Genomic DNA, 15,281 nt, shown 5'->3' with positions numbered 1-15,281 from the left:
CGTTAAATGCTCTGGAAGAATTACACCCAAAAAATTAATTTGGAAGTCCTGCACTATCAGACTCCACATTAAGATTGGAATGACAAAATTTAATAAACTGCCATCTTTCAACTAAGCCCAAAATCTATGAATATTCAGACATTCGCCAAGTATATTTTATATTCTGTTCTGTTTTATGGCTGCACTCTTATATCCAATACATATAGCTCCCAATAAAAATAAGCACCACCAATTTGAGACGTCCAGTTTTGGATTTCAAAATTCTCCCATTTGAGGAATAGGCAAATCTTACATTGCTCAGAAAATTGACACAGAAACAAACTTCCTTTTAAATTCTTTATTAAAGTTTCACATTTGAACAGGTACAATTAATCCTTTCCTTCATCAGCTATAGTAACTTCAACTTCCACACCAGGCTCTATGCTGATTGATGTCTACAAAACCATTAAGGAACTTATAAATACAAATTCTTACATTACATAAAAATTAAATACTAAAACTAAAAGCATTTTCTCACAGCAATCAGCAGACAAATATAAAGAAAACAGACAAAAAGGTTACCCCCACAAACCACAGCTCCCTCCACAGTCAAAAGATAGTAATCTGAAAAAATTCTACAGAACTATCCAGGCCATCAAAGGCAGGAAGGACAGGATGAAACTAAACTGGAAATCCATGTTAGGAGGTTCTTGAAATAGTTTAAGGGGCAATGCAACTATGTGTACTGAACTTTACGAAAGATCTGTAAATGTTAGCAGGATGAAACATTTCAAAATTTATTTATGTGAATATGAATTGCCACCAACATTCCACATCGCTTCACGTTTTAACCTTAACCGAGTTAACTGTTCGGAAATGAAAATTCTGTTTGGTTACACCACAATATGGAAGCCCCCTTCACACTTTTAAACTCAGTTTTAACATGCTGCACTGTGACATCGCCTAATACCTACATTAGGTTGGAAGGTAATAACATGTACAACGAATTTGCAACTACTTATAGTGCTAACACTGAGAAAGTTAATTTATGCACACAATAAGTGTTTGCTGTCTACATTCATACACTGCCACAAGAACTTAATTCAAACACCACACATTTACTAGTTCAACAAGATTCAAGCAATGTCCTTCCGATTGCCTCAGTGCATGCTATATAATCAACATACTATCTGCATTCAATAGTAGTACCACTCTTAAGGACAGTTCTGCAGCCATAACTGAACACAGACCCACTTACCACACCATTAGGAACAATGAGACAGCCAAGTATCAGACTGATGCCCACACTGCACAATTACACAGGGCACTTTCCTCACCAGTAAACAATGTGGTGCAGTACAGACATTCTATACTCTTTCTACAAGCTCCAACAGTTCCACAAGAATGTCTGCAATTCCCCCATATAGACCTACCAGTTCTTCAGTCGGAGTTATAGACCCCTTGCATATTTTTTTTAACAACATTTCTCATCAGACATAGATAGTACTCAATTCCAACTTTGTGAATTCACAATCACAAATGCCATAAAAACTGTTGCATGTCACTGTGTTACCACTAATGGTAATCTCAAGGCTGAACTAAAGATAAAACCCAGTTCTGCAGTATAAATATATTATGAAGTCTAGAGGAATCTACTCACCAAGCAGCAGCAGAACACAAAAAAGTAACTTTTACAAGCTCTTTGAGCCAGTGACTCCTGGCAGACAAAATGAAGGGTAAGGAAGATGGATGAAGAAAAAGGGCTTGAGAGGTTTTAAAAAAGTGCCACAGTTCAAAAAAGGCACCCAGGAGCCCTGGTCATGCGAAACCTAACAGTCGGGATGAGAAGGGAAGACCAGGAAACGACATTTCCTTCTCATGCCATCCAATAGTCTCCTCTGACCAAGGGTTCCGGGCAACTTTCCGGAATTACTTCCCTTTTCCTAGTCCTCTCCTGTCCTTTTCCTTCACCTCTCTTCCTTACCATTAACTTATGCCAGAAAGAGGGCCAGTGGCTTTGAAAGATTAGTTTGTGTGTGTTGTATTATCAACAAGTGATTATTTCTGCTCAATTATGAAGCCTGTATCATTAACTACTAAAATTCAAGTGTCATCTTGCTCAGAGGTTCTAATGTAATCATGAATCTCATAAGGTGTCCTAAGATATCACATCATAGCAAGATAAATCACTTTATCTTAAAATGCAACCTTACATCATATATATGAATTTTAAACTTGATAAAGGATACAATCTGTTTGACAACTTCCGAAGGACTAAAGAGATCAATTACTCTTTTGTGAATCCTCATTTGAAATCTGTCCCAAGTCTTTGACCCTTCTCCACAGGGGGTCTTACGAGTAGTAATTCTCAATATCTTAGTGGGCATTCGAACAGGACCCTTCACACGTAGCTTCTGCTTCTTAGCCCCAAATATTAGGTCACTGCAAACTGAAAAGATGGGATAAAATTAATAAGCAGCATAGACTACAATATAAGAGAAGAAAGATGCGCATTAATCAGAGGTTCCTTAGATAATCAGCCATTATCATTAAGATTTTTATGATAGCATCATACAATACAGTCAAAACTTACAATATAGACTGACTCTACAAGCTTTAAATGCAAGTACAAGCTACCTCTTATGGCTGCAGGCTACAATAATAATCCTATGCAACCAAGAAATCCTAAGAGTGCCTGACAAGCTAACTAGCTGATGTAAAAAGCAAGGTGATGGACTAAACGAAACATTTAATCAACTAAATTACGATACGGAAGATTATGCTTACGATATCCCAGAGAGCTTTCCCCACAGAACCAACTGAACACGACTTATGAAGTGCAATTCCTTTTCAATGCAACTGAAGTGAAACCACAATACCAAAGTTTATATTTCTAAAATTAACTAGGAACTTCACATTAACCGTACCAATACGACAGCCTTTATAGTACTTTGTGTAAAACAAAAATCGTGATCACTTTGGTTGCATGCGTTAAGCGTCCTTAGATACACGCCTGTTTCACAGAACGCATAACCTTTACGAACTCAAATTAATTACTAATTAGCAGTGCTAAAGATAATAATTATTAAGTTCCGTGCTGGCCACATTAGAAAATGTATGTTGGATAAATGCTTATGCACGAATGCGGTAACAAGGAATAAACTAGCAGCAATTATGAGTTTGATAGAATTCTTGAGCGACACACAATAACATGAAAATCAAGCTAGAACTGACGACTTTAAAGTGAATTTTTAGTATACCTTTCTCTAAACTTCTTACATTCCTTGACGTGAGAGTTATTCTGATACGATGAATTGTTGGGGCTTCCGCTCCTGGCTTGTCCGGGTCCTTATTGAAGGCCTGTTAAAACCACGTGGTACATAATTAATCACAAATTATCAGATACCGAGGATTTAAATTACAGTAACTAGATATATGAAATATACATACCATTTCTGCAGTTAATAGATCACCTGGTCGAGATAATCAATTCGTTCCAAAAATTGACCAGCGCTGAACAACCACGTTTCACATGAGAAAGAGTACAGACAACTTTTGGTCCACTTCCTTTAACACTTGGCTTCCTGTAGTAGGAGGGGTACAGCCAATCAGAACCCTCGTTTTGTTGATGGCGCGAACCAAAGCACACACTCGGGCAGAACATCTGTGAGATCCTACGTAGACACTTTGCCGAAGACCTTAACCACTACAGCCCGATCCACACACAACGATCTATCGGCGCAGATGTCTGTACATGCAAAAGATCGCTGCAAATGTGGTGTGTTCACACGACACAAACCCCAATCTACCACTCGCCCGCTATCTGTCGGTGTAGAAAATAAATATCAGTGGCAAGCGACTACGATCCCCGCAAACGTCAAAAATTTAATTCAGTTATTTTGAAATATAGAAATGGAGGAAGTTCTGTTGTGGTCTGTGTTCGCAACTTGTGTTGCAAAAAAACATTCAGACCAACCGCAGGAAACAGAGAAAGCGGTCAAAATGATGTAGACAGTGGCTGCTAAAGCGAAAGCAGTTTTCTCACGTAAATTTACTGCGAGATTTGCAGGGCGAACCTTAAGAAAGCCAAGCAGATCAAAATACCATAATGTTGGCTGGTATACTTGATCTACTCCTACATCAGATCTTCTAGATTTCCGAACTCTGGATAACTGTTTTCGGTAAACAGTTCGCAACGAATTTTTTTTTTTTAATTCTGTTTGCCGAGGCGTCAACTGCCCGCAATTTTTCAATTAGAGCATTGTATGGTGCTGTCTTTTTGTCTCGGTCACTATATTCTTTACTTTCAATCTTCCACAAAAATAGGTGGTTTCTATATATTTCAATGAATTCACTAACAAACTCTCGAGTACACTGACGAGTATCAGTCATTTTAATGCCCTGTGTGCACAAATACAAACACTAGACTGAGCAAGCAGCTGTTTCGCGCCAGATTTGCGGCGATCTCCTGTCCACACGCTCCAACTTGTCTGCGCAGAAGTGGTTTGAATCCACAGATTTGAGAAGTTTCGCTCAAACTTCCAACTCCAACTTCTAGGTTTGCACACACCTCAGGTTGGTGCAAATCTTCAGTCCATACGCAACGATCTGTCTGCGCAGATGTGATGTGCGCAGACAGATCGTTGTGTGGGACGGGCCTTACGTTTCCATGCGACACATCTTCCGAATGTCGAAAACCGGTCCTCTCAGTTGTGTTTACATGTTAAGGTCTGAGCAGTTTTGCTAGCCGAGTTAAATATGGCTTCCGGAGAATAGCTGTTAAAGTTTATGATAAAGTCAGCACAATCGCTGTACCTCTTCAATAAGAAGTGTTGCAAACAGATACAGTCTAATATTTCTACGTAGCATTCACTGTACAAAAAGCCTCTCCGTCCATATTAGCTGAAATTTTTAAAAACAAGACGAAACCTGACAGCCAAAGCCCTTTTCAAAACCGATTGCATTTACATGGAAGCGAAAATCGATTGCGGAATTGGAAAACCGGCAACTAGAAGCGGATTTCCAGAATCGATTTTGAAGTGTTTATATGACCACCCAGAAGCGGGATTGGGAAATAAGTTTACGAAATTCGGTTTTGGAAGCCTTGGGTAAACAGGCTGAATTATCATCATTTGGCTTTGCAGCTCCTTGTGTTTACCGTATTTGCGGTTAAAATTTTTGGATGTAAGATCCGCCAGTTCCCAAATATGTTTCAACACCTCTGTGCCATCATCAGTGGGTTTCTGTTTTATTAGTTCTTTACACTCAGTTTGCATGCCTTTTCAAGGACCACTTGTGTATTATTTATTACAAGTAGCTTGGCATGTTTTTGTGTGTCAAGCCCTTTTTTCTCAGTATTCTGATGAGGTGTTGCGAAGCACACGTAAATATAACACATATTTTCACAAATATGATGGTAAAAGCACTTCACTTTGCACTTCACTGTGACACGATATTACAGCCAAAGGTCGATTTGCACGTAATGATATGGAAGGGGATGCCAGACAATCCACAACAAAATTCATATGCTGCTCTTCACACAGGCTGTCAACGGAATGGGAAGGGACATAAACATCTAGGTTCCTAAGGAAGATTTTATTGACTTCGATGTTGGTGGAAGGAACAGTGTTGTCGTGTGCTAATATCGGAAATTAAACAGTGTTTCAACATACAACGAAAACTTGCACATGCATTCTCCCATCGTCGACATCAGAGACAAGTGAGTGCTTTCTGCACATGTGATCTGGCTGTAAACCAGCAGTAACGAAAGGGCTAAGATGTAATTTTTCAGTTGCAGATTTTTGTTGTTATCTATAGCACTAAGAAAAAAAAGTTACGAAAGTATCCTACCACTGCCTCGAAAACAGCTAACACTACATACCAACTGACATAACACAATTTCCAAGAAGAGCTTCTTACAAGAAACTACTTTTTTACGTCAAAGTCCGCGAGGAAAACATACTGGAAGAAACATTCTAGTGTTTTACAAATAAAGAATCTTGGTTTACAAATAAGTCTGAATGGAAGCAGTTAATAAGGAAACATGGAATATTAATGACAATAGGAATCAATCAAGTTCTTGGTTATTACTTGTATTCCTTGCAACATTACATTCTGAATACTTTACAGTCAGCGACATATGGGCAGGTGCTCTGTCCTGTTAAAAGTAAGTGTACATCTTTTCCTCCTCCACCTCCATTAATGCTGCCACAAATGGTTTCAAAATTTTGTCAATGTAATGCACGGAAGTCAGCGTCTGATGAAAGAAGATGGAATGAATAATGCGGCGTGCAGGTTCTGCGAACCACAACCCAACCTTCTGAACATGCAATGGTGTTTTGTCGAAGTCATGTGGAGTCTTTGCTGGCAAAAACCTGCGTTTCTGTGAGTTTACATAACCAATCAGATGAAACCAGGCTTCATCAGACAAAAGGAACAGATCTATGTCCTAGCCATTCATTGTTATCTCAGCTAACACCCACTAACAAAACAGGAGGTGCTAAGTGGCATCTGCTGGTTTTGATGCATGAACAGCAGACACTCAGTAGGGAGGCATGTGCTGGTCGAGGTGGAGTACTTGTCCGCATGATCGACGTGATATACCGCTCTCTTGCTATAGGCATCACGTTGATTGCTAGGATTCTCGAATATTTTCTGATGAACTGCAACCATAATTTCTGGTTTGGCTTCACCTTTCAAAATTTTTTTGACTTGTTCAGAATAGATTTTACCTGACGCCATTTTCGGACTAAGCATCGCATAGCACTCTTTGCTCGCACTTTGAACCATTAAACTTCACAGCAAACAACTGGGCACACCGTTTCCACGACTTTGTTGTCACATAACTTTCTATAATGAGCACCCACTGCTCCACTGTGAGTACCTTCGTCCACTTTGCACTTCTCTACTCACACTGACATAGTCCACACCATGCTCTGAACCAGTGTGGATCACATGGTGGGCATGCATGTGGTGTGTGCGTGATGGGGTGTGGTTATTTGCATACTTTCAGTCAACTCATGTCCACTTGTCCAGGCCACTTTTATTTGCCCCAACCTGTACCAATGTAACGTTGCGGACCGCACAGGCCTTCCTGGATTAAATACAATGAATCGAGTACAGACATAAAGTAATCTATGTTGCCTTGAAACTTGAATAAATTTTTCGCGTGTTTCAACCAGTAATTTTGTTTTCAGTACCCGAAATACATGGCGCTTTAAGCCAGAATCGTCCCAATGGTGCATTGTATTGAGGTACTTATCAGGGTAGTCTGAAACTGCCTTGACACTGGTTTGAAAAATTTTCTCAGTCTCTCCTGAACCGATCTTGACCAAAATTTCTTCAGGACAGCACATTCAAACTGTTCGTAGTCAATAAATTTATCTGTTGTATCGTTTGCCCACACTGCAGCCTTAGATTTTATGTACTGTGTAAGGAAATGGATCTTTTGTCGAGTGGTCCACGTCCTGGGAAAAACTGTTTTGAATGAGTTTATGAATACAACACTTTGGACAGTGTTTTTTCTGGGATATATGCCTGAAACTGATAGTGTTGGAATAAACACTCATTAACTAGTACAGTCGACAAGTGAGGTAGTGCACTTCAGATTATACAACAGGTCTTTCGTGAAGAACTAGGCATCATACATATTTTCGTTGCCATAATTTCGCACTGACTGTACGCGACCAGAGTTTTCAGGCATGGGTGCAACAGTGCATGAGGAATGTGTCACAACTTCTTTTATTTTTTAAATTCCTTTCTAAAAAGGACAACTGGGAAGATACATTTTGTTGCCAAACCGAGAGATATTTGTCAAAGCTTTCCTTATGAAGTTTCAATTCTCAAATCTGTCCAGGTTTTGCAGCCTCATTGTTTTCAAAGTATCTGCTAACCAACTGTTGCACATTTGCAGTAAGTTTTCACTAATACACTTATCAATGTGTTTGTCTTTGTTGTCAATCCATTTGCAATAATTACTGCTAAAGATATCCATCTAATCAACAAATTGTAGCTTTAGGATACATGCTTGCTCTGTGGTGAAATGCTATATTTTGGTTTGAAATGTTTGTACCATTTCACTGGGTGTGGAGTTTTTTGTCACGAGCTAGTCTACATTCGTAGACAAATTTTTACAAAAATTTGATATTATCACATTGTTAGTTAATATATGTTGCTAAAAAAATGGTTTCAAATTTATGTTTTCTTCTGATATGTGTCCTACATTTAGTGAAATGTTATCAAATTGTGTCTGCAGATTAGCTGAAATCACTGAGAGTCATGAAACTTGGGTGATGATATTTTGTGTTGCTTCTTGACTGTGTGGTCAGTTCAGCTGATGCCATTGAAGCAATTTCAGATTGTATTTAATTTATGAAAATGACCATATCAGTTTTAATAGTAATGTTAGTTTTTAGAGTGGACACTCCAGAGCTAAGACTGGAGATCACATATTTTGTGCTCATTTGTTCCATATTTAGTCCGCTAAAAGCTTATGCTGGCGAGAATGCAACGTCAGCTGTAGGCTGATCCATTACACTTATGATCTGTTTTTTACTAGTGGATGGTGGCACTTCGTGATGTAATATCACCTTCAGCTTGCACATTGTTTTCACTCACAGCAGCATTGATAACTTCCACATTTACGTTCATTACATTCATTTTTACCTCATTGGTTTCTCCATCCAAAGGTGAGGTACTAAAATATGTTTCTGAAATACTTCGTTTTTGCAGTTTTCACCATAAACTAAGAATTGATGAATCGCAATAAAACGTTTTTTTAATAAATAACATTATTTGACACAAAAATATTAACACCACTGCTAAACGACCACAGTATAGGTTGCATTAAGTTCGATAATGGAATATGCCATTACACATGAAATGCAACATGATTGTCCACCTTGTATCTGCATGTTAAGTTGTTAAGTTTGTCACTGTTAACTGTATTGCTTTGGGGTGTATGAAAGTATGTTACTAATCAAGATACCAAAATTTAGAGTCAGCTATGGAGGAAATTTTTGAAGTATCTGTTTGTTACACTGTGCCCTATGAAGCAGCATTTATCTATAGTTACATGAACGAACATTAGAAAATAACAGGAATTTTTTGAGAGGTTTGACTACCTATTTAATACATTATTTTGAATGAATGTTGATATAATGTAATGCCTGACTTTAATATTCGCTACAAATTTATGGGACAAATATTATGCTAAGAAATGTAATCACCAGGCCAGTTAATAAAAATGTTGGTACCTGTATAGACAATATTGTTATGAAAATATTATTGAAACTTTTTTATCATCATGGGACTATGTAAACGTGGGTGCAGTCATTTCTAGTAATTCCAAGCCTTATGTCAAATACAAGACACAGTGTAGCATTAGCGATTACAGTGTACCTGTCTTTCTAATTGTCTGGTAGATCTTTATTGTTTTGTGGCTTTATGGTAATAATGAACACTAAAAGCAGTTCTACACCTTTCTTGAATTTTTCATGTTAGTAATAACGTCAGCTTACCACTAAAGATGAAATTCATTGATATGTAAAGGATCCTCAGTACTACAAACATCAAGTGATGGACCTGGCACATTACTCCTGTTGTCTGCTAGCCAAAGTAAGATACAAACACCGACATCAATCCAAAATGCACATTAAGAAAGTTAAATTAGAATGCAATTATCAACTGGTTGCACATATTGTTAATAAACCAAAAGAAATGTAGTGAATTATGAAAGGGAATTTAGCATCAGGCAGCAAATAATTTGTTTCTAGGTACAAGATTAGTGGCAATAGTATTAATAATTATTTTGTAAACGATGTAGCTAGTCTGTTTAATACTGTAATCATTAGTAAGTATGAATTACGCTATCATTTAAATATTGCCTATAAAAATCAGAATGCTACATGAGATCTAATTCATTTTAAACATTTTTGTGTAAAAGATGTACACTTAGTCATTCATTCTCTTAGCAAAAGTGGTTCACTAACTGTATGCAATGTTAACTCTAGAATATTGAAACTTGGTAGTTATAGTATGTAGCAGAGGTTCTTTGTCATATTGTAAACTACTGCTTTGATGTAGGTTGTTTCCCTGAGAAATAGGCACTGGCAAAGATAATCCCAAGTCACCAAAAAGTTGACAATAATTTGGCTAGCAGTGGTAGTCTAGATTCTTTTGTACCAATTTCATCTAGGGATACTGAAAACTAATGCAATTAAAATAATCTATTTCATAGAATTTAAGCAGTTACTTTTGAATAGACAATTTGGGTTTAGGAAAAAATTATCGACATGTGATGCTGTTATGACATGTGTAAGTAATTATCTTTAAATAAAGGAAGGAAAATTCATTGTAAGTACAAAGTTGTTTGATTTATTAATGGTGCTTGACACTGTGTGCCACAATAGTCTGATGCTCAAAGCAAAAACTGTAGGTATTTTGACCCTGCTGTGGAAGGTATCCAACCATATTTAAATAAAGTAAGTCAATCTATTCAATTCAGCATCCAGTACTCTAGTTTCTTACCTGTCAACTACATTGTTCCCCAAGGGTCAATCTTGGACCCAATTTTCTTCATAGCACACTGACGAGAAAAAAAAACACACACACACACACACACACACACATACAACATCAGAAGGTAATAAATATACAGTAATGAAATTTCGGAAATACGTTTGTCTAGGTAGCATACATAAGTGATTAACATTGCAAGATCACAGGTCAATGTAAGAGTGAGATAAGCCATTGCAAAGGTGAAATACAGGTACATTAATAACCAGTGTAACTGCCAGAATGTTGAGTGCAAGCTTGCAAACGTGTGGCAATTATATTGTGCAGGTATCAGATGCCAGTTTGTGGGACTGAATTCCTTGCCTTTTGCACTTGGTCGCTCATTTCACGATCAGTTAATGCTGTTTGTGAAAGACGCTGCAGCTGTCGTCTGATACTTCCCATATGTGCTCGAGTGGAGACAGATCTGGTTGTTGAGCAGGCCAAGGCAACATGTCTGCACTCTGTAGAGCATGTTGGGTTGCAACAGAGGTATGTGGTCGAGCATTATCCTGTTGCAAATCACCTCCTGGAATGCTGAAACTTACAGCCACCTCTGGCATTGAGGGAGAACCAGCTTTCATAAAAAAACACAACAGAGTTCCAACTTGCCCTCCAATGAGCTCTCTCTTGACACCAAAGAAGCCACAAAAAGTGGTGGTTTGGGGGGCAGTGGAAAGCACCCTACAGGACATCTGGCTCGGAGCTGTCCTTGAAGTAACCCATTTGTAAAAGTTCGTTGTGCCACTGTGCGAAAGTTGCTGCTCAAATTGCTGCTGCTGGTGCAGTTAAATGTGCCAGAGCCATACACCAAACACAATGGTTTTCCGTCTTGGTAGTGCCACATGGGCGTAAGGAGCCTGATCTTCTTGTGATTCTACTTTCTCGTTGTCACTACCGTCAGCAGTTATGTACAGTGGCTTTATTCGTGCCAAGTCTTTCTGCAGTATTGGAGAAGGAGTATCCAGCTTTTCCTAGCCCTCTCGCACGACCTCATTCAAATTCAGTGTTGTATTGATAATGGCGTCTTTGTCGCCTTGAAGGCATTCTTGACTGACATTAACTGAGGAAGTCCACTCTCAAAGGTAACTAATGCTCACAAATGTTACTGTGTGTATTTAAAGCAAACCTGGTTTGCATCGTGTTAGTGGCACAACTAGAGCCACTCTTATGTGACTGGCGAGAAATTTTAATAGACATCATCTTTCAAATCTAGAATCGAGCCTACTAACATTCGTTTATGTCACATTACTCCTTCTTTGTTTGTGATTTTTTTTGGCATCAGTAGGTATATGAATTAGTTACCACGCAATATTATAAAAGATTATTCAAAGTGTTATTTGTATGCAGACAGTAACGGTTCAAGTGTTACTAGTCCTCTTAATGATGTAATAAATGCTTCTATCTCAAAGTAGATATACTTTCTGGCTGATATAAAGCTAATGGCCCATCTATTAACATATAAAAACACCAAGAATTAAATTTCCCTATAATTGTAGATTCACCTTGGACACACACATACATCTAAAATTTCTTAATTCTCTATTGCAAAATAATTAAGTTTTTCAGGTGCAGGAAAGGGTGTCTTTATGAATCCGAAAATTACAAGCTACAGTTGGTAAGAAAGTTAAAAGCTTTCTGTCTATTATGCCAATATTGATTCTTATCTGACATACAGCAGAGTCTTTTGGAGAAGTAATTACTATTCTAAATGCTTTTTTATAGTTCAGAAAAAGCTAACAGTCCAATCAGCTAGAACTCACAGATTTATTTATTAGGGTTAATATCCCTTACAATTTTCATATGTATTTCAGTGTCTCGTATATATTAAGGAAAACTTGTCTAATGTTACTGTAAAGTCTGATGTTCATAGCTCTAGTACACAACATTCTAACAACGTAAAGAAATACTCCTACTTTATAGTAGGACTCTAAATAGCTTTAGACTCATATGCTTTATGTTACGTAATAAATTTTACACTTAGCTACGAGTCTAGAGCTGAAGGAATTTAAGAAATGTGTAAGAAATATATTCACAGCAATGTAGCAACTATGTAAGGAATATATTTGTGGCAGTGTAGCAACCGCTTATCACTTCTCACTGAGGTATCGATATCACTGCCCTGAGCAGCAGGCAGCAGTAAAGTTCTACCATGTGCTCGTACAAATTAATTAAAGCACAGTTTAAGAAAACAGCTTAGGCCATTCAGATTTATGAAATGTGTCTTTTTCTGCAGAATATAAATACATACAATTCGAAAATTCATTCGAAAAGAACGCAACACCAAATGAATGCTGTTGCTGAAAGGAAGATATTTGAATGTGACATGAACAAAATCAGGTTTCCCCAATTTCAAGGAAACTTTGGTGAATTAAAAGGGGCCAGCATGGCATATTAGACACCCTACTGAGGTTTTGGTTGTAGTGACAGACTGATGTGCAACCTAGACCGAATTGTGAGGTAGGCTGGGAGGTGATACCTTTTGGTTATGAGTTAGCAAAGTCAACAAATGTGAATGTTAAATAAAGGTTGTGGTAACAAATTGACCTGTTGCGTTAAGTAATGTTTATGTTTGAGGTATACATAACTCGTTTTGCCATATTTGACGAACCTTTCGTCGTAAAAACTCAAATTGCAAGGTAAATTCAGAGAATTTATGTTAGATCATGGATATGTTTTGGGTGAATATTTTGATGCATAGTACTTAAGTTACGAAGAATGAAAGGGGGCAGCGTTCTTCAATATGACTTTTACCTTAAACGGAAATGTAACTCCAGAACGTAATGTATATAGAAATATTCATGTATTTTGCAGTTTGTAATAAGGGGCATGTTTTCAGAAAGTTTTAAGATTTGTGTGTGGGGATTTGTAAAATAATTTAGATTCATTCTAATCCAAACGTCTCTGTTATGTTTCCTATGCACACACTTACTTTAAAATCATATGTAACTGGAGGCAGTACACTGCAGTGTTAAATATTCTTCCTCTTGAGAAATTTGTTTTGATTACGATGTTGTATTCTGCATTTGATGCCTTACAAATGCAGCTTGAATAGTCATGTCATAGTGATTTTCATAGATTAAATACTCATAATTTAGCGAGATTCACTGAAGCATTCGATACATCCATTATCAAAATAGTAGACATAAATGATTCTACGAAGGTAACATGCGTAACCTTAACAATAAGTATAGTTATTCTCATGACAACACATTCTTTGATTTCACCAACTTACCCTCAAACTGTCACCTTTTAGTCAAACCAAGACTTCGGGCTATTCTACATATCTATTTGCCAAAATCTATAACCAAAAAATTCTATTGGCTCGAAATTAATGTCAGGATTATATTAGCGCATGCCACAGCTTAATTACAGCAGAGTAAGTATCTAAGATGCAAATACAATAATGTGATGAGAATGTCACAATTCACAGTCTCATTACTACAATTGTGTATCATAGTCCATGGTTGAACTGTTATTGAGAAAGTAAACAATTGTATCTGGGGCATTTGTGATGTGGAATAATAAACATCTTCATTGTATGTTACTACTGCTGCTGTTGCTATGAAAGACTGAGCGTGAGTAAATAAGCACCCTGCACTTGCAAAGGATCATGGTAGTTTGAGCGTAGTTACATCTATCCGTTTGTTCAGTGGTTGAGTCACTCAAGGGCCCCATACAATACAGATAGTTAGTTACTTAGTTACATGTTACATTGATCGATCTCATGGTAACTGTTATGATGTGGAATGTGTCAATTGCATAAGAAATGCACACATGATTCAAGGTTTTTTAAAGCTTAAATTTTTTATTGCTTACCCCATTCTCCTTTATCCATACTAGATATGCAAGTGTAAGATGCTAAATTATATCCATTTATACAGACACTTTCCAGCCACAAGGTTACATGGTGTTCAGACAGACAAAGTATATCAGTCTCATTCTTATTTTTGAAATCATCTAAATACACTAACAGATCATCTACTTTATTTTTTATTCCCCCAATGTTTTGATGAGGTAAGTTGATACTACCCTTAGCTTTACCCCTATTTACTGTACATGAAGCTTCTTTAATTCTATTTTTCATGATTGTTGTCTCTCTGGACTTTGGCTTTAACGTCAACAACCTGTCTGCCTGGCTCCATTAACCACAGGGATCATACCTTGTGTGACTGTGGCCCCCTTACTGTACCTGCTAATAGAGAATCTAACTTATATTTCCCCTTCCTACTTGAGTGAAGGCCATGTGTAGTGTATCCCCACCTACCAGTAGCATCAACTGGCACAACACTTTGTAAGGTCAGTGTTAAAATGACTTACAGAGGTGTTAACCTAGGGTCAATCAAAGCGCTGAAAGACCTCCACAAATCCCACCATTGTGTGCCTAGTTAAGGCTCCTATTTTATCCAGGTCACTCCTAATAGTATATCTTGGATTCATAGCGAGGCTGTTTCCTGCTCCCCCAACTATAATAATAATCAGATCGTCCTTCTGAAAGTCCCTGCCTAGTTGACCTAAGTTTTCTGTCACCTGGCTAGGCTAGCATTTGTATTCACAAAACTTGTGCCCTGGTACCGTGGACCTAATTTCTCCTGAGGCTGGTGGCCTACACTCCTTCCAAGACTGCTACCTTGAAACAGTATCCTTCTTTTCCTATTCTGATTTGATCCCGACCTGTCTTTTTTCTTTAAGCTAATAGTCTGCTTCAACTTATATTCAACTACCTCTGGATGAGTATTACAGTGATC

General features: G+C 37.7%; 1 protein-coding gene across 1 annotated transcript; it reads right to left on the bottom strand.

Moving 5' to 3' along the window:
• Window positions 1–322: 322 nt before the first annotated feature.
• Window positions 323–3,504, bottom strand: LOC126092341 (40S ribosomal protein S20). Its single transcript, XM_049907880.1, has 4 exons — window positions 3,430–3,504; window positions 3,240–3,339; window positions 2,229–2,428; window positions 323–434 (listed from the first exon to the last, which is right to left on the bottom strand). Exons 1-4 carry the CDS (start codon window positions 3,430–3,432, stop codon window positions 369–371), a joined length of 369 nt encoding a protein of 122 aa, XP_049763837.1. The 5' UTR covers window positions 3,433–3,504; the 3' UTR covers window positions 323–368.
• Between the last annotated feature and the right edge of the window lie 11,777 nt (window positions 3,505–15,281).

The sequence above is a fragment of the Schistocerca cancellata genome, chromosome 7 (assembly GCF_023864275.1).
Source record: "Schistocerca cancellata isolate TAMUIC-IGC-003103 chromosome 7, iqSchCanc2.1, whole genome shotgun sequence".
Classification (NCBI taxonomy): domain Eukaryota; kingdom Metazoa; phylum Arthropoda; class Insecta; order Orthoptera; family Acrididae; genus Schistocerca; species Schistocerca cancellata.
This window is presented reverse-complemented; position numbering and strand designations above follow the sequence as displayed.

Coding starts and splice junctions, on each gene's coding strand:
- LOC126092341 (XM_049907880.1), bottom strand. Junction 2,429..3,239: donor TGTAAGAAGTTTAGAGAAAG/GTATACTAAAAA, acceptor CCATCTTTTCAG/TTTGCAGTGACCTAATATTT. Junction 435..2,228: donor CGGAAGTTGTCAAACAGATT/GTATCCTTTATC, acceptor ATGGTTTTGTAG/ACATCAATCAGCATAGAGCC.